Source organism: Chrysemys picta, chromosome 14 (genome assembly GCF_011386835.1).
Source record: "Chrysemys picta bellii isolate R12L10 chromosome 14, ASM1138683v2, whole genome shotgun sequence".
Classification (NCBI taxonomy): Eukaryota; Metazoa; Chordata; order Testudines; family Emydidae; genus Chrysemys; species Chrysemys picta.
The window spans coordinates 44,000,977-44,020,964 of NC_088804.1; the positions used below are offsets into that span (position 1 = coordinate 44,000,977).

The 19,988-nt window shown below is 43.9% G+C and overlaps 1 protein-coding gene across 5 annotated transcripts in view; it reads left to right on the forward strand.

The window, feature by feature from the left end:
* ZFHX3 (zinc finger homeobox 3) overlaps window positions 1-19,988 on the forward strand; it is a 345,739-nt gene that overhangs the window by 43,109 nt on the left and 282,642 nt on the right. For 2 of the 5 annotated variants that reach the window (XM_065567681.1, XM_065567684.1), the window contains exons 3-4: window positions 10,153-10,281; window positions 10,470-10,492. Coding sequence is in view for 2 of the 5 variants with exons in the window: in XM_065567684.1 (XP_065423756.1) it covers window positions 10,280-10,281; window positions 10,470-10,492 (25 nt within the window). In the remaining 3 variants the exon portion in view is untranslated. Of the gene's footprint in view, window positions 1-8,804; window positions 10,053-10,124; window positions 10,493-19,988 lie in introns of those variants that run through there. The other 3 variants (XM_065567683.1, XM_065567682.1, XM_065567685.1) reach the window with 3 other exon arrangements.

A 19,988-nucleotide genomic window follows, 5' to 3' on the forward strand; every position in this document is an offset into this window, starting at 1 on the left:
AATTTAATTAATGCATTATTTTTTTAATGAGCATCGTCAGCATAGAAGCATGTCCTCTGGAATGATGGTTGAAGTATGAAGGGACATATGAAGCTTTAGCACATCTGGCATGTAAATATCTTGCAATGCTGGCTACATCGCATTATCTCTCGTAAATGTAAACAAACTTGTTTGTCTTAGCAATCATCTGAACAAGAAGTAGGACTGAATGGACTTATAGGCTCTAAAGTTTTACATTGTTTTTGAGTGCATAGAGTCATAGACTTTAAGGTCAGAGGGACCATCATGATCGTCTAGTCTGACCTCCTGCACAACACAGGCCGCAGAATCTACCCACCCACTTCTGCAACAAACCCCTAACCTATGTCTGAGCCATTGAAGTCCTCAAATCATGGTTTAATGACTTCAAGGTGCAGAGAATCCTCCAGGAAGTGACCCGTGCCCCACACTGCAGAGGAAGGGGGAAAAACCCAAGGGCCTCTTCCAATCTGCCCTGGAGGAAAATTCCTTTCTGACCCCAAATATGGCAATCAGCTAAACCCTGAGCATGTGGGCAAGACTCACCAGCCATACACCCAGGAAAGAATTCTCTGTAGTAACTCAGATCCCACCCCAACATCCCATCACAGGCCATTGGACATATTTACCGCTAATAGTCAAACACCAATTAATTGCCAAAATTAGGCTATCCCATTTTACCATCCCCTCCATAAACTTATCAAGCTTAGTCTTGAAGCCAGATATGTCTTTTGCCCCCACTGCTCCCCTTGGAAGGCTGTTCCAGAACTTCATTCCTCTGATGGTTAGAAACCTTCGTCTAATTTCAAGTCTAAACTTTCTGATGGGTGAGTTTATAATGTTGCAAAAAAAAATCTACATTTGTAAGTTGCACTTTCATGATAGAGATTGCATTACAGTACTTGTATAAACTGAATTGAAAAATACTATTTCTTTTATCATTTTTACAGTGCAAATATTTGTAATCAAAAATCAATGTAAAGTGAGCACTGCACACTTTCTATTCTGTGTTGTAATTAAAATCAATATATTTGAAAATATAGAAAAACATCCACAACTATTTAATAAATTTCAATTGGTATTCTAGTGTTTAACAGTGAGATTAAAACTGCGATCAATTGTGGTTAATTTTTTTAATCGTGATTAATTTTTTTGAGTTAATCACATGAATTAACTGTGATTAATCGACAGCCCTAGTTATTTCCTTTTTTTTGGTGGAAAAAGTAGATGGGGACAAAAAGTAGAAATGTATGCAGTAAGTTCCTGGTAATACAGCTCTAGATATGGCATTTATGAGGAATTCGGTACACATGCTTGGTCTTTTCATATTATGCCTTTCATGGTCCTAAAATGTCCATGCAATTGGTCTGGCTGGTGAGAAACATTTTTCCATAGCTCCTTCCTCACTTGAGCAGTCGGAAACCTTGACGGTAGATTCAGCTCTTCGTTTGATTATTATGATGCTGCTTCTCTTTTTTCTAGTCACTGAGACACACATATATATGGCTTCCAATTTTTGCCTTAAATCCATATTAACTAAAATGCATAGGCTGAAAATAAGACTGCAAGTTGTTGGGCCTGATGCAGGAATTACTGGGTAAAATTCTATGACCTGTGTTACACGTGAGGGCAGAATAGATAACCACAGTGGTCGTTCTAGACTTAAAATCCGTAAGATTGTTTTCAGATGAGGAAAAAAAAATCTTAACTTTTATACCAGAGCCTTACACTGTTTTTACCATGCATAACAATGACAGGCAGATAAGATTGACAGAGAGCTTGGAGGACAAGCATAGAAAACATACATGCAAAATGCCAAAAAAGAATTTTCTACACTATTTTAACAAATGCCAAAAGCTAGAAGCCGTATATACAGACAGGGGTGGATGAGGAGGAGAGGCTATCGTGAACACAACACAGTTCAAGTTGGCAAAGAGCCCTTTCCTGAAGAATGTACGTTTAACCTTTAGCATTCAAGTGTCTAGGCTTAAGTGTCATTATGAGCAATACTTTCCTCTAGCACAGCCTCCCCTGACTGTGGGAAGAGGGTTTTGTACAAACCCACCATCTTTCCCCTTTCTTTTTCTAGAGGATAAAAAAAATATTTCAGCCATCTCTATCACTTTGAATGCCAAATACAAATGTACTTTAAATGGAAGCTACTGACATGCCATTTATTTCTAACAAAACCAAGGTGCCGTAGTGTTTGCAGATGGGATGCTCTTTGGTCTTGCTCATTTCCCTTTGCCAGTGGAAAGTGCTGGTCTGGTCTTTGGGGGTTCTTGTGCTGCTATGGTCTGACAGAACAGACTCTTTGCAGATCAGTCATCTGTGATTGGAGAACACAACCTTTAACCAAACTAATGCTTATGGTTTGAATCAAAGGGTTGGGATTTGATGCAGCTGCCCACAACTGAGTTCTTTGCAGTCTTGGCCTCGCACTATGGAATTCTGAAACTGGTGGCAGCAGGTACCTGGTGGCACCTTTTTTTTGGGGGGGGGGGGGGAGAGAAAGGAAGGGAGAGGAGCTACTAGTGACTCGCCTGTGCAGAAAACAATACAAAATGGGAAACATTGGACCAGTTTCTCTGCCTCTCTAGCACAGAACACTTAATTTCATCTTTTGGTGAACACAACGCATGAAATGTTAGAGACAGCAACAGACAAACATCAGACCCTGCTGCAAATGGACAGGCTAGAAATGCCCCCAAATCATCTCCATTTGTAAAACACTTCAGGGCTGATAGAAAACACACACATCCCAAACACTGACCAAATCTGGGAAGCTGCATTCCAAGAAAAAAATAGAGGGGGGAAGGAAGTGTTAAGTGGTAAGAAAAGAAGGAGATTCCTGGTTTGATTTTGGTGCTGAGAGGAGAATCCTTGCAGTGAGATTTCCTTTCAGCCCTGCAGTCTACTCACATCTCATCCATCCTCTTCGCTGTTCTGGTGCAGAGCTTTTTGCTGATCAGAACAATTGCTGAGGGAGGAGCGGGAAGCCTCCTTTAGCGTTTCTGTAGCTCCCTGATGGTCAGTCCCCACATCCCAGTCCTCAGAGGGCACTAATCAGAGCAGCTATACTGGCTATTAGGGGAGGGCCAGGGTTTAGCTGCATGGTACATAACTGACTGATGTCACATACTGGATCCCATCTTCAAATAGGCATGTCTCAAATGAGACTCTCTCTTTTGCAAATGTTAGACTTGCTTATGTTATATATAGGAAATATTCTGAAACAAACATACAAAAATGTAATTCTTTGAAATGAACTTTGTGTGAGGTATCAGAGGGGTAGCCGTGTTAGTCTGAATCTGTAAAAAGCAGCAGAGGGTCCTGTGGCACCTTTGAGACTAACAGTTAGTTGTTAGTCTCAAAGGTGCCACAGGACCCTCTGCTGCTTTTTGTGTGAGGTATTTTACATAGATGTAGGATTTTATAAAATAAGCACAAATCTTTGGAAACCCCCTTCACAGCAGCAGATTTTTGTGCAGTTGTAAATTAGGCTCTTAGAGAGAAAACATCTATTTTTAGTAAAAGGTAACAAGATGAACGTATTTGACTAAAACGGATGTAGGTGGACCTTGTCCCCATCTCTCACAATGAGTATCTCACTATTTTCCAACTTAGGATTTTGGAAGCAAGAGGAGTAAGGCTGGTAAGTATAAGGTTAGCAGGCCTAGCACTGGCACCTAAATTATTGAAGAATCTGTTGACTCAAGTTTTCTCGCTTAGGCCTCCTTCTCACGCCAAAAGAATTTTAGGGGGAAGATTTTCAAAAGCACAAAGGCCAGTTAGGTGCCTAACTCCCACTGGAAGCCTTTGAAAATCTTCCCCTTGAAGATCTGCTGTCTTCGATTTGAGGAGGTTTGTGTGAATTGTGGATGAGAGTCTCTCCTTTGCAAGATTTCCTGTGGAAGGGCCCTGACTGTTGAAGAGATGCAGATTCTTTGTAGTGTATTTGATGCATTTATACCAAAATTGTGTGTGAACTATTTTGGAAAATATAGAACCTTTAATTTAGCTCTTTGCCTTGAAAGCAAAATGTCTATTTTATCTTTTTAATTGTATTATTTTGTAACTTAATCCCACCTTTTTAATTTAAAATTGTTCCCAGACATTAGTTTTACTATGACCTTATTTTGATTTTTTTTTTTAAATCAGGGAAGTGACCATAACTCAGTGATTTCTGTAAATATTTTAATAAATTCTAATATTGAAGATGACATCAGAACAACAGGCAGAAGGTGTACAAGCATAAAACAAGTACAACTGCAGCAAATATCCATAAAGTATTTCAGTATTACAGCTCATAGGGAAATGATGCTCAATATTTATATCAGGTTAGTGAGTCCTGATTAAATGCCAAGATTTTTTTCCTCAGTGATTCTTTTTTAAAAGTGTATTAATGTATAGCTACATAATGAGTCCATTTTTCCCCATCACAATAAAATCTACCATACCTTGCATTAAAACCTGCACAAATAGGCAAATATATATGTTTTAAATCAGTGTTTCTCAATGACTCGTCCGTGGACCGGCACTGGTCCCTGCGATCTCCCTGACACAGTTTAGGAAGGCAGCAAGCCGGTCCCTGGTATCAAAAAGGTTGAGAAACACTGTTTGAAATAACATCCCTATTATGAAGCTGCTATACCCCTGAAGGAATATTTATGTGCTATAAACAGTGACAAAGGCAAGGGTGTGAAATAGCTCTCCTAGTCCATTGATGCCTTTCATTCTTCGTGACTCAGATAATTCCAGTGATGAAAAAAAATGGATGTCCGAATCTTTAAAAAAAAAAAAAAAAAAAAGTAATTGAATAAAGAGTATCTGGGAAGTGACATGAAAAAACAGGGAGAGAACAAACATCCCCCTGATTTTCCTCACTCCAGAGATATCTCTCTCTCTCTCTCTAAATCCTACACTAGGTATTTCTCAAGAAGAAATACATACATCCCTCTAGCGTATCCACATATACATCTCTCAGCAATAAAGGAACTCAGCCTCCTGTCCATTAAACAATACACGCATACATGCCTCCAGAAGAAATTCATACATCTGCTAGAATTGTTCAGCAGTGCGTCTCTCTCTATCCCTCTGTTTATCTCTCTAGCCTCGCTGCATTTCTGCATCCCAACAATGAATGTGCTGCTGTGGCATATCCCTTTCCATGCCTCTTGCTAAATGTATGTATATGGGCGCAATGCATCAGATCACTTCTGTGGCTTGCATAACTCTTTTGCAAACAAATGCTTTTGATTTGTGCTGTTTGTACTCTTAGGAACCCCTAAATTAATGCACCAGCTTGATCTATTTCATGTTAGCTAACCTCCCCCTCTCCCCCCGCATTCAACTTGATATAAACAAACTCTAACATAAAAATACAACCAAAGCATTGTGCAGGTAAACTAAAATAAATTTTGAGAAAACCAGACCCTTCCCAACTCTTAGTGCTAAGGTTTGATTGCAGATTTCCATTGCAAAGGAGCAGAGAACTGGAAATCTGACAAATGCCTTCAAATTGACCTGTATTTTCACAATGCACACTGTGTTTAAAATGAATGGCAGACTTTATCACTTGGAGCTACTTCAAGGACTCTAGGCCTCTGTTTTATTCTGATTCTTTAAACATATTTCCAAGAAGCAGAAAATCATATCAACAATTCATATTATGGACTTTTTCTAAGCTGGGTTACATTTTACAATGGGTTATTGTCTTATTTAAACAGGAATTTTGAAAAATAGCTTGGAACTTCTCCCTTTACATGCAGGCATCATTATCATGAACTGCTCCGTAGGGCTGATGGATTGGAAGATCTAATAGGTCTTTTCTATCTTTAGCATCAATGACTTCCACCTCACCCAAAACATTAGAGTAAGTACTATTCAACCAGTTTGGAGTTCTGTTTGAAATTGTGGCCTGGTTGCCGCTCCCCGCTGACTCCTTGCATTAATCTGATTTCACTGGGGCCATACCCGGTTTTCTGTCCCACTCATGCTTGTTGGGTAGCTAAACTGCATTTCCACGGAAGGGCCCTGCCTCCATACAAGACGTAGGGACCCAGAATCATGCCTCAAGTCTATTCACCATGGATAACCACCACTCATCTAGGAACTCAGTCAGCAGAAAACTATAACCGTTGTATCAGGAATTAAGCAGTTTTCAGCCAGCGCGTTCCTAAAATGCTTTAGTCTTCATGCAACTTTTTAAAGAAAAGCAAATTTTGTAAATATATTCGTTAGTCTTTAAATTGTACAAAACTCTGTTTTTCGTTCCATTCGTGCAAAATAGATAAATGCAATGGTATACTTCTACATACATATCCCTCTGATATGCAGGTCAAAAAAATTAGATGGATAAACAGTTTGTATTTCTTGATGCAATTATTCATGTGTTGTTTTTCTATATGAAAATACTTACATTTTTGAAGTCTTACAAGGTAAGTTTGAGAGCTTTCCATTAAATACATGAGATATCCAAACAAAAGATGAAACACTTTCCTATTAACGTAAAGGTGTGCATATAAATAAAATGGAGGCAACCCTAGTGACTCTGCAGTTGGGATTATGTTGATTTCCACTTAAAAACCAAGACTAAAACTGATATTTTATACTGTAATGATAGAATTTAATCTCCAAACTCTTTAGAGAACAATTGAATTTTCTAATTACTATTACCAACCTGTACATATAAAATTTACTATATGCCATTTGTAACCATTATCTACAGCTATTTCAGCATCCTTTAGTCAGATTTCTGTGTTTGCATAAGGGTTTAATAACTGCAGGACAGTTCAGATGACTCAGTAAGCTCTGCACAGCCTCTGTACACTGAAAAGGGGAACTCTTCCTTTTTTCTTCTATTTCTCCTCATCTATCCTATTGGTGAGGCTGGGGGGGAGGGAATCTCTCTCTCCCCAGCTCCCTTAATTCCCTTCGCCTCATCTTCTGCCCTTTCCAGAGGCAGAAGAAAGGCATCTTAGGACTTGACCCCAGAGCAGAGCTGCTTGTGACTGGACCCGGCTCTGGGAGGAAAAAGAGGAAGAGTGCAACCCTCTCCCCTTGCTTTTCTGCTTAACCCTTTAGTTACTCTGAAACGGAGAAGTAGCATTAGTGCCTCTAACCCCAGCTGTGCTGCTGCCCTTGTCCTTTTCTGGGCACTTTGGATCACTTAGAAAGCATAGAAGAACAAGAATGCTGGAGCACTGAGAGACTGTCCCAGGAGGGGAGAGAGCAACAGAACCAGAGGAATACCACAGAGTTGCCAAAAAGAAGGATGTTTGGTTAGTGTTGAGTACCCAGACACATGCACTTTGGCATGTTCGCATTTATAAAACTATACGTTTTCATAGGAAGTGAATGGACAGTAACACAGACTAGACTGCACAGATAAAGGTACATGTCTAATAGGGGGTGTGTGCATGTATGTTATTTCTAAGGCACCTATCACCATAGTATCTAGTATTAGACTTCCTTGCCCCTTATCCACATGTTTACTTTTTCCCTGTACCCTGGAGAAAAATGTGTACACAGAGAATGGGTCCTGCCTGACTGTCCCACTACATCTACAACCTTTGGAGAAAATATGCTCTCCTTAAAAACTGTACCAGGAATTAGCAGGCAATTGTTGCCTTTATTCTGTTCTCCTAGCTTCACTGTCATCGAAGCAATTTGTTTTATATTCACAAAGAATGACAGCTACAAATTCTGTGTACCTCTATAGACAGCACACGGAGCAGCCTTCCAAAATTCTGCTTGCCCGAGGCAAGTAGGATTTTTGTTTTTTATAGGCACGTTATTTTTTTCAGTTATCATAGTAAGAATGGGCAAACAGATTTTTGTGCAGGGACAGGTAAATTTCCATGACTGTTTTGCAAGGCTGACAGAAGTACATGCTTGCCTCCATATACTTATTGATGTGTGTAAATTCACAAATGACATACCAGCATGCAAATAGTTACACACCCTCTATGCATAGCTCTTAGTGTTCATAATTTACAAATAAAATTATATACTAATTTAAATGCCCATTTTCTTATATCTCACAAACATCCAAAAATTGCAAAATACCTTTATTAATTTACCAGATAATAGCTGTTCTTTGGATTTCTAGCGTTCCTTCCCTTTTTCTACTAAAATTGTAAAGACTTCAAAATTACCACCTCAATATTAAATAATGCATGCTTGGTAGGTTTAGAGAATTAAAAATACAAATAGGGACTAGTTTTAGCATGCAATTTACTATACTACAATTTGAAATCCATCTATATTCAGAATCTCCCAAACGGAAACACCGACTGTAACTGGATTCCTTGTTCCGTAAAATAAAACCTCCTGATTTTAGTTATTTTGGTTACTATTTTTAAAAATATAAATTACTGACATTTTTAAAGCTTCTCTAGGTCTTCAAGGAGGAAGACGTAAGTCGGCTGCATTTTTTTCAGCAAAACTAACATGTACACAGGTTCTTGGAGACCGAGAAAAAGGGGGAAAACACAACAACATTTTAGACTGTTTTTTGCCTGATCCATCTCCTAAAAATTCAAAACTCCAGGTTCCCTCTAGTCAGCTAGATTTTACAATGACGTTGGGCTGGGGAAAAAGAGCGATTAACTGTTGCAAATGGAAAGTTTAAATACTAATCACAAATGGAACAAACTGAAAGCAAAAATGTTACCGTAACAATAAAATATTTAATCAAAGCACAGGTTCTGTTGGGACTGAAGGAATGCTACATCCTTTCCCTTAAAAAAAAAAGGGGGGGGGGAAGAGAAGAGAGAGAAAGCAAGCAAGAAAAAAGGCAGAGGCACAGCCGCCTCCTGGAGTTCCCCATTGTCCAGGGCTATAGAGAGCCCCAGAATGGCATTAACCTCACAAAAGGCACATTGTGCTGAGGACAAAAAAAGCCCCTTCTTCTACAATAACTTTTAGCTTTTTATTTTTAGAAAATGACAAAGCTTTTGCAGCAATGGCTGGTGAAACCTGTAGCCCGATTTCCAGCAAGGCTGGACTTGGCTTTATTGATCAGCTGTCCCGCTTGGAAAAGCAGCCAGGAAAGTTTGAATGGGAACTCGATGTTGGTTCCTAGAGAGGAAAGTACGATTTGTTAAACTGAGCGTTCCGCATAAAAACAGCTTTATTCCCCAGCGAGGGTCGGGGTGAGCCCGGGGGCTTCCTGAGCCGGGCAGGAGCGGGCTCTCCGCACCTAGGCTGGGCTAGGCACGGCACGCGTGGGGCGCTCCCCGCAGCCTGCTCCCCGAGCTCGCCTCCCAGAGCAGGGGAGCTCGGCGGCTGCTCCGGGACACGCGTGCAAGTGGCATTGCGATGCTGCTAATTCAGCGGGCGAAGTTACACAAGTGCATCCTGGTCATTAAAGCTCGGGCAGCCGCTGGGCGCTGAGGCTCGGGCCGGAGGAACACGGCGGGGTTTGCCGGCCTGGGGGCAGGTAGGGCGGCAGAGTCCGCGGCTGCCGCCGGCCTTTGCAGCGCCGTGATTGCAGCGCTCTCCTGGGGCTGGGGCTGGGGCTGGGGCGGGGCAGGGCAAGCCGGGGGGGAGGGCGGCTCCGCGCCGGGCCCGCAGCTCCAGGCGCTTCCCCGAGCTCGCCCGGCCGCTGCTCCTACTCCTACAGACGGGCAAAGTTGCGCTTGTTTCCAGCTGCAACTTTCCCAGCTCTTCGCGGGAACTTCCCGGCGCTGGGGTCTCCCCGGCCCGCGCGGGCCTGGCCGGGCAGGTGGCCGGGAGCGCAGCCCGCCGCGCAGAGCGGGAGCGGGGCCGGGTCAGCGCCCAGCGGGTGCGGGAGCCTCAGCCCAGCCCCCTCCGGCTCGGCTCGGCGGCGGCTCGGGTCCCGGGGGCCCCCCCGAGCGGTGCCGGGGGCCGGCCACATGCCCCAAGTTTCGCTGCGCTGCCGCCGCCGCCACCGCCGCGCTCCCCCCGCCCGCTCCTCGCTCGCTCGCTCGCTCGCTCCCTCCCCCGCCGCCTGGGCTGAATCTTATTGATCCAGAAGGTGGCTAATTAGCCCTTCCCGTCGTGCCTGGGTAATGAGGCACATGCGCACTGCACTAATCAGCCATTTTTTGCAGGAAACTAATTAGCAGAATAAAGATCCAAAGAGTTTTTTTTCTTCCCAATCATCAGATCTGAGTCCGGGCGCTTCCTGCTCCGGCGACCGCCAACCCCACCGCCCGCTCCGCCCCGACCGCCGCTGCTGCTGCTGCCGCCCGTGGCCCCCTCTCTCCGGGGGGCTGCAAACTCCCCAACAACGATGCTGCTGCTGGGCAGCGGCGGCGGCGGCGGCGGCTCCTGCTCGGCTCCGGCTGCTGCCTCCTGCTCCCGCTGCTGCTGCCCCGGGCTCCTCCTCGGAGCGCGCCGCTCCTGCCGCTGCAGCCGCGGCAGCCTGCATGGGATCCGTGGCCCCAGCGCCTCTGCCCGGGATTAAAAGCGCCGCCGCCGCCGCCGCTGCCGGAGAAGCGACCGTGTAAGTGGCAACTTTCCTGCCCTGTCCCCCGCTCGGGCTCCTCCTGCTCGGGGCGCTCGGGCTGCTTTGCATGGGGCTGGTCCTGCCCCCCTCCCTCCCTCTCTCTCCCACCCGCCCAGCTCGGATCCCGCAGCAAACTTTGTGCCGCTCGCTGTCCCGGAGCCCCGCCGGGGACCGAGCCGGCCGGGGAGCTGCCCCGGGACACGCTCCGCGCCGGCCCCCGCGATCGCTGCAGCCCGCTGCCCTGGTCTCGGGCTGCAGCTCGCAGGTGTCTCGGGCTCGGGGATCGCTCCGGCTCCGGCAGGCACCGCGAGCCCCAGGAGGCGGGGGACGCGCCGGCTCCCGAGGAGATGCCCAGCGCCCACGGACTGCTGCGTGCCCTGCCCGGCGGCGCCCGGGACAATGGCAGCGAGCGAGCGGGGATCGGTGCCGAGGGCTGCGCGCAGGGAGGAGGCTGCCTCGCCTGCCCAGGGCTGGGGTGACCCTGGCGGGGCTGCGGAGCGCGCTTGGGGCGCAGGGTTAGGTTACGAATTACACAGCAGACATTCCCTTCGGGACAGGAGCGGGCTCCCGGCTCGGCTCCAGGCCCCCGAGATTTCTGCCCTTTTTGAAGAGTGCCTGGGGAGGGACAGGAACTTGGTCTGAGTGGGTTAAAATACAGGTTTGTGGGGGACGAGAGAACATTGATCCGAATAATCTGCATAATCGATAGGGCAATGTGCAGAAATCGTGTCCCTCCATTTACTGTAAATTTCTCTAATCTCTGCAGCGAGGCTGCCCGAGTGCAGCTTCCCTCCTCCTAGTGTGCGTTTCGTTGCAGCCCGCACCCCCAATTTACAGTCGGCTCTCGACAACTGTCTGCTTCGCTTCCAAATTCCGTCCCTTTACTTTCCTCTTCAGTGCCGTCTTTGTGTGTATTTTTTCCGGGTAGGTGTTGAGAGGTTTAATAGGAGATGTCTTTAAACTCGACCAGTTCCTGAATGTGGATTAATGTAGTCGTTTGCTAGTCTTTCAAATGAACAATAACACTTCCTCGGATCCCTTCTCTGTTAATCTAGGGTTAGCTTTCAGCTGTGTTGTGTCATATAATTCTGTACAATTAATACACCAAAGAGCAATTTTTAAAAAATTTTAATTTTTAAAAAAATTGTTCCAGTGCAGACACCATTCCATCCTTGTGCCAGTCCCTGTAATCCTGCTGCCTTAGGTGAATTTGTGTTTGGGATGTATTTTGAAAGAGAAGTTCAACTTAGTCTGGCTGGTCCTTTATTTTATTAACATGTAAGTGGAGCTAGTTTTGAAGACTGTGGTTAGGGGGATGGGAGAGGTGAAGGCAGAAAATGCCACTGTAGGCCAATCCCTCCTTTCTCAGTTTCAGTTTTTAATTACTTAATGCTGAATTGCACAGTGCTTATCTAAATATTTGCAAATGCTCTTTCCTATTGATTCCTCTGAATAAACTGTCCTCCTTTGCTTTAGAGAGGAGGTGATTCATGCTCTTTTAAAATGAAATCTCTAGAGCAGTGTGTGTATATTTTGTATATAAAAACACACACATTTTAGTTTTAATTTATAAATTGCGTGTGTGTTTTTGAAACTGTGTTAAACTCTTTTTGGGCTCAGGGAAAGATTTGTTTCTTTTTTGAACTGTGCTTGAAGCTGGTCTTTGGTAGATCCAGGACTTGGCGTGTATATATACATCTCTGCCTGCTCTTTTTCTCTCCCTCTTGTTTAATATGGAGCAATTTTCTGGAGGCTCAGTGACTCCTTCCTTAGGGTCACATTGAGTTTGAATCTCACTGAAGGTGCAGGAATCCTGCAATGGGGAAAGTAAGAGAATAGAGAGAACGGGGTCAAGTTGGTTCCTTAGAGGCCAAAACTCCCATAGCTGCCTTAAAATAAATAAATAAAATTAAGCTTCCCCTGCCATGTTACAAATTGCAGTCTACCCTTTCAGGTATTTGCTTTACAGCTTAAAGCTGCTTCTCCCTCTTCTGCGCCACCCCCCCTCCCCAAAATGGAGTGGGGAGAAGGGGAAAAAAATAAAATCCATTGAGTTTAGGCAAATAATGTTCAGTCTCCATATCCTATTACAAAGCACTTTGAATATGCAAGACATCACACAAGACCAGTTATTCCAGTTACAACAAACTTAAAAAGAGAGAAAAAGGAAAGGCAGGTTTAGATTAACTCTCTTGCACTCACAAATTACATATTTAAAGCTCTCTCTTTAATTTTTTCCCATACTCACATAGTATCAATACTTTCTTTTATGTCTTGTTCTTTCATTACAATCTTTCAGTTGAGTTTAGGAAGATTGCTGCAAGCAACACATTTTCTGTATTTTTGTTCCTGTATCTTGGAGGAGAGTTGGCAGGCATTCTGTGGTTTGCAGTTACACAATATGTTATCATGTTTTTAATCACTAAATCATTGCAGTGGTTATAGATTTACAGTCTTAGGGTATTACAGAGGAGAAACAGAGACTATATGTATTTATACGTATGAGTTTGCCTGTGTGTTTTGTGAACTTTTAAATTGTATTATTTTTCTTTTGTTTTCTGAAATAGAAGAACATTTATATTTTTGTGCCAAGTCTCCCCACATGCTTCAAAAAAGTTTGTAAAATCTTCTGATCCCAACAGAGTAGGAATTCTAATTATTGTTATGTGAAATGTTGGAGTTAAATTAATGTCGTGCTTGGGGTTAGCGAAAGGCAGTCAGGCTGTTCTCTTGTTTTAATATTAGCCATCTGCGTTGGGATTTGGCACTGATTGGAAATGGTAATATGGGAAAGAAGGACCCATGTTTTGTAGATGTCTGTGACCTAGTGTGGCATGTCATTGGTAGCCCACTTTCTGCTTCTGTTTTCATATTATTATGTAACAGAATCCTTGGTAGCATTAAAAATTCAGTATTACAAGCTGATTGTAATGCTCCCTCATTAGGGAGCGCTGTCTGGTCCTGTATTAAGTGAAACACAGAGCATGGCTTTTAGATTATAAACACCAATAAATATTAAGTATCAGCAGAGGAAAAAATAAAATTAGCTGGGCTTTCGGTCTTTTCTTAGTTCTCTACCCAATATTTGTCTGTGTTTCTTGTGAGCTATAGATCTGCTTTCCAGTGGTGACATTTTCTGTCTGTCTTGAGAGAGGTCTCTTGTATACACAAAAGGTTTAGAAGTTTGTTTTGTTTTGATCTCTATTAAACAGGTCCTTCAGTTTGCTGATGTCATTTCCTTTCATATTTGAGTTGTTTGTTGTGCCTCCCCGCCCCCCTTCTCAGCTGGAGCCTAAGGCAATGTGGGGAAGTGCAGCAGCGGAGTAAGTTCTGGGTTCAAAGGCTGAGGGTCGTATGGTGCCTTTTCGTCATTCTCTGATTTGCCGGCTTGGAAAGAAGCTCCAATCCCAATATCTGGTTAAATGCTCAGACATCAACTTTCTGTGGCCTGTCCATGGGCTGCAGTGGCAGGCGATGATTCATCTCAATTTCCTTTTCTCGCTCGCTCCCCTTTTTAATGTCTTTAATACTCCTCTCTGTCCCTCCCACCCTCCCCTCCCCCGCCAAAAAAAGTTCCGACAACTGCAATTCACTTGCAAATCTGAGGCCAGCATTAGTGGGGCTCCTGCTGTGAAAAGAACGAAAGTGTTTCAAGTTTTTTTTTTTTTTTTTTTTCTTTTCCCTGTCGCTTTATTTCTGTTCTTCATCTCCAGCTAAACATTTCTAAGTGGCTTTTTCCTTTCCTTGGTCAGTTGACTGACTTCAGAGGTATGGGCCCTGTTCTCCTGATGTTACTAACGTTGCTATCTGGCCCAGTTCTCTCCTCTGCAAGCATTCTTCAGTCAGTAACAAAAACAAACAAACATGGGAAAGAGGAGGAAGAAAAAGAAACCAAATTTCTAACGGCAACGTTCTTTCTTTCTTTCTTTCTTTCTTTCTTTCTTTCTTTCTTTCTTTCTTTCTTTCTTTCTTTCTTTTTTTAAATGTCTAGTTCTATTGGGAAAGGAGTGGCCGTTCGGCTGTTTGCTTCAGGTTTTCTGTATCCAAGCTGGAGTGAAAAATGAGCCAGCATTGACACTTGGCTTGATGTGAAACCCTGGGTAACCTCTTTCCCCTTCCATGGCTCTGGCCTTTTGTTCCTGGAGAACTGAGCTAAGGTGCTTTTCACTCGGACCAAAGGCAGCACGAGAAGTCTCCCTGTGTGCTTAGCGCCTTTGGATGGCCTCCTCATGGTTATTGTCAGAGCAGAGTCTAGCAAACAATCGCTTTGGCGAGACACAAATGCAAAAACATTTGTCCATCTTTTAATCTCTTTGTTTTAGGATTTTTTATCTCGTTCTTTAAATTTCACAGTTTCAGTTTGTGTCTTGAGAGAGATGAGTGGAACAACATGGAGCAGATTTACCGTAGGCCAGGCCAGCAGTTGAACAGATTCAGTAGAAATTGCTAAATCCTAAACTGATGCACATATGGCTAACTGCATTAGTCTCTCTGTTAACACTTTCTTCAACTTTTTAAAATAAAAATATTGTGCTGAAAAAGTAAAAAATGAAATAAGACTTCTATTTTAACTTGATATAGTATTTTGTAGGCACCATTTTTAATGACAATTTACTGCGCATACACCACACCCCCATCAGTTCTAAGCTTGTCTGTACTGGAAGAATTATTAGGCAACCATCTTATTCTAGGTTGTACTGTGGCTTGTATGAGTCGTGTTTCTGATCTAGTAATTTAATTATAAAGGTGTCGTAACACATACTGCACATAGGAGAGATTGGTGCATTTAGAAAAGACTAATTACAACCCCCCCAACCTCTTAAGGCTCTTAACTTTGTTTTTTAACGTAATACCACCTGCCTTTGTGTGGTTTGTACGACACTGAATATAAACGGATGCATCAGATGGGAGAGATGGTCCATGAACAAAGCAGGAGTCTGATTTTTTTCCCCTCCTTCTCCTCTCTTCCTCCCACCCCCCCAATATATCTGCATCAACTGGGATGCTGTATTTAGAGGTCTGTCAGATTTTCTGTTATGAACTCTTAAATTTTGAACGTTGTACCATAGAAACACCTCCCCAGGGCTAAGATGAGGCGTTCGTGTTGTATGCAGGGCTACTCTATTTTTTATTCTTTTGTTTTCCTATAATTCAACCTCTTCTTCCCCTTCCCTCCCCCACCCCCTATTTGGAATTGTACTGTAGCCCATTAGGTCCTTGTAGGAGATTTATACCTCTGTATTTTGAGGTGAGGAAAAGAGAACTAGATAAAAGAAATTCTTTTAGTAACAGACTGTCTTCAGCACCTGTACAGAGCTTCCTCCACTTCCTCCTTTTCCTTTTCTGTCATGTTAAACTTGGATAGGGTTTTTAATCTGTGGAACTAACACTGCCACGATAGAGTTGAGGGCTGTCGTGTCAGGAGAATGGGAATTCAAACATCTGTGCGTAGGCCTCGGCACAGCAGACTCTAATGGTTTTGACGGAGCTGTTGTGGTCTGTTGTCTGGAAAATCTGCATTCTACGTAGTGCCCGAGGGGGGCCTCGGTACCACAGATCGTAATGTGTACCTAAATATAACTGCCTAGGCACAATGGGGTGAGAAGGGCAGAACAAGACGCTCAACTGAATGTCTGCCTCTTGTTTTGTCACTGATTTACAATTTGTGTGTGTGTTTTTTTTTTTTTTTTTTTTTAGTGTAGCAAAGGGTTTGCAAGAATAAATATATTAAACTCAGTTAAACTAAGAAAAAAGCACATAGCTAAGTTTCCCTTTTAGATAAAAATGAGGGAGCTCCTACTCATTGTCCCCTCTTTCAGGAATTCCATCTGCCCCCGGTGAGAGAATACAAACAGGTTATGTGCACTCCTTGCACGTGTGGGAAGAAACCGGGCTGGCACAGTTTTATCTGGGTAACTTACCAGCTAGCTGAACCCCTGAAGCGGTAAGTCTCCCATTTCGAGGCGTGTGAAGCCAGCGTTTTTTGTTGTCAGTTCATGCATTGAGATGCAACTGGATTAGTTTCTACCGGACTGGAATTGGAGAGGAGTGACCATTTCCAATACCATTATTTTTCTTGTTGGTTCTGCAGGACGGAAAATGTCCATCTGTTGGTGCAGAGGAGGTGAAGTGTTTATCTCCAGAGCAACCAAGGTTTAAAGAGCAGTGGTATTCCAGACCAGTTGTACGTTGTGTATATATTTTCAGAGAAAGGGTGAAACATACGGCTAAAGTTCAGTCTTGTTTGAAATTATATTTTGATTCAGGGGTGTCGGAATGGGGGAGACCTGCTGACTGATCCTGTAATAGGAGCAGCTCAGCGTTCAAATTACCTGCCTGTTTCTGCATGTATCCCAGAGCGTCTGCTCATAGCAAGTATTCTGTGTCCAGGGGGATCTCCGGTTATTTGTGTCCCCGTTAGTTAGGTCTGTGAGGTGGAAGAAGCACGTTCTGGTAGCCATTGTTAAAGACATTCTCTTTTGGTGCTAAATCTTGATGATGATTACGTGGCACTCCAGGTGTCTCTGTTTTGCTCTTGAATTCATTATTATATTTAAGATGTTTCACTGTTAATTGTCTGTTTTTTGGTATTATCAAATTACAAACATGCTCCTTGTTAAAGCAAAGCAGCAAAATTAGATTTTTTCAGCACACAAACATTTTCTTATTGTCCTTAATTAATTGTACAGTTAGTGTTCCCAGGAAGGTGGGAAGTGCAAGCCCAGAGTACTCAGGCTTTCAAATTTCATGTTTCAGAAGAGAGGTGAGATTGGAGGGAGGAGGTTCTGGTCTTTCTCTGTTTCTTTGGGGAGGGGTGACGTTTGGGGTGTTGGTGATCATAATACTGTGTGTTGCAGTCTATGCATAGACAATCTCTCTTCTCCCCCCCCCCCCCAAGAGTTTTCATAAAAAATTTCCGCTTTGCGGTATGTTTAGTCTTTTCAGAACCATAACTTTGGTATGAATACACCTGTGGAAAAGTAATCTCCTCCTATGACCGAATAGAAACAAACGTGTCCTGGGAAGTCTCAACTCACTGGAATACTGTTTTTCCTCTGAATACTCCTGGCCTATTCTGTCCCTCCCAGTGCCCTGATAACCCTAGGGTAGTTGTCCCTGCTTCTGGAGGTGTTGGCTGGCTAGGAAGTGGGTAGAATCGCCACCTTTCTGGAATAAAATGCAGGTGCTTCCTTCTAGGGGCTAGCCTGGTGTCTGTAACAGGGAATGTTGGCTTCTTCTAGCCAATGATATACTAATGACAAAACAGCTTGTTAGGTAACAGGGAATTTCAACACCTAACCCCCCCCCCCATTGTAACCATTCTTTAGCGTGTGCAAAAGTACTAATATGCATATACGAACTCAGAGCCATCTAAGCATTTATACCAGATGCTCTGGTGAGGAGCATGGGATAAATACCTGCACAGATTGCTGGAGTATATGAGCACCTGTGTTGTTGCTATCCGGTGAGGTGCCTGTAGCTTTTTTGTTCTCTCTGTATGGTGCAGTACAGTGATAAAAGCAGAATACACGGGCAGGCACTTGGGAAGCCTGAAAGGGTTGCAGTCAGATGAAATACTGAAGGAGACAGTGGGGGGTTTCATTTTGGCCTGCCAAAGGTATCTTGTGTGGTGAAGTGATGGGTACCTGAAAGATGTGGCTGTAGGTTAGTCTGAGGTGGGAGATTGACTGAAGGCAGTAGACCACTACTGTTGTAGGCAGTACAGGAAACAGAACTGCACTGATTTTGTTGACGTGGGTTTGTGTGTGTGCTGCCAACTAGATTGGTTCTGTTATCATCATGTTTTATTTATTTCATTTGTATTGCAGGAGTGCCCCTCGGAGCCCTGCTCATACGTCAGGACCCATTGTGCTAGGCATTGTTACAAATGCATAACAAAGATGGTCCCTTCCCCCAGACTGTTCACAATTGAAGCTCCTGCTGTCTGGTTACCGAGATTGTAGGATGAGGCCCTAGTCCCTTTTAGAAGAGTGAAGACTTTTATTTGAAAGCATGAAGCATCAGTGCACGCCAGCCAGAGCCAGTTCCAGCTGAGTTGAAGCAGTGTGTTACTGTGCTGTTGGTCAGGCCAGGAGAAGCCTGCTAATGGTTGACGGCCAAGCATAGCATTGCTGGGGACACTTGGCATCCAGTAGGTTTACAGGAGCCCCTCCTGGTCCAAGAGAGGGGTCCATTCACAGGCTGAAGTGGATTAGTGCCTGCCTGGTTTGTGTTTGAGAGGCTGCGCGCTCACTGAAGGAGCGCGAGAGCTCCTGGCTGCTGTGTACCCAACGTCCTTGCGTGCGTTTCCGATTAGCCGCCCCTTACTGTGCCAGACAGAACTGTAGATGTCAGGCTTTGCACAGAAAGGAGAGCGAGGCAGTGAGGGCGAGGGAGAGACAAGCCTACAAGCAGCAGGGCTGTGAGTTTCAAATTAACCTTCTGCTTTGTTGATGTCTAACGTGAAGCCCCCCTTCCCCTCAGCCCCCTCCCAGTGCAGTGCACGCTGGCAAATTGGGAGAGTCTGGCTTAATTTACATAAAGCTATTACAAGAAGCTGGGCAGCAGGAAGACTGCGTTCAGGCGGTGGCCCTCTGGGGGACGGCAATCGGAATGCCTTGTGCCGACTGGGCAAGTCCAGCAGCTCTCGCAGGCAGTGGGGGGAGGGGAGTTTCCCTTCCAGAGACGGTCAAATCCCCCATGCCCCAAACCATCTCCCTTTCAACACGATCATAGCAGCCGACTATGGAAAAGACCTTCTAGATTATCGTGTCCCATGCAGGATTGCTTCCTACAGGATATTTTTTATACTATGTTGTCCAGTTTAGTTTTAAGCAATGGGGATTCCACCTTTTCCTTTGGGAGATGATTCCACAGCCTTAAAACATCCGCTCCTAGAAAGTTCTTTCAGATGTTGAGCCTAAGCCTTCCCTTTCTGAATTTCACCCCTTTACTCTTAGTTATATGCGTTCCTATCCTGAGTTCTTTCCCCTCCCTTCTGTTTGCATCTTTCAAATACCTGTAGGCTGTTAGAGATGCAGATTTCTGATTAGAGCATGGATTTGAAGTCAGGAATGCCCAAGCCTAGTCATGATGCTGACTTTGAGCAAATCACTTAACTGTTGTGTCTCCGTTTCCATCTATAAAACTTAGTTATGTCACAGAACTTTAGTAAGGATTAATATAGAAAGTTTGCAATACGCATTGAATATGGAAAGCACTTCGTTATGTCCCATCCCCTTGCCGTTTCTGTTGCTTTGCGCTGAATAGCCTCCACTCTGTCAATGCTTTTCTAGTAGTCAGGTGCTTGGAATTAGCCATATTCTAGGGGTGCTCAGACTACAGTTATTTAGAGAAGGACACTCCTCCTGGATCCATAACCTGCATTTCAGTATGAAGCTATTTCTCAGCTTCATAATCTTCCCTTATCTTCCAAATAATTCCACATATTGGGGGCTTTATGAATTGTATTCTTTCATCTTGGAAAAGAGAG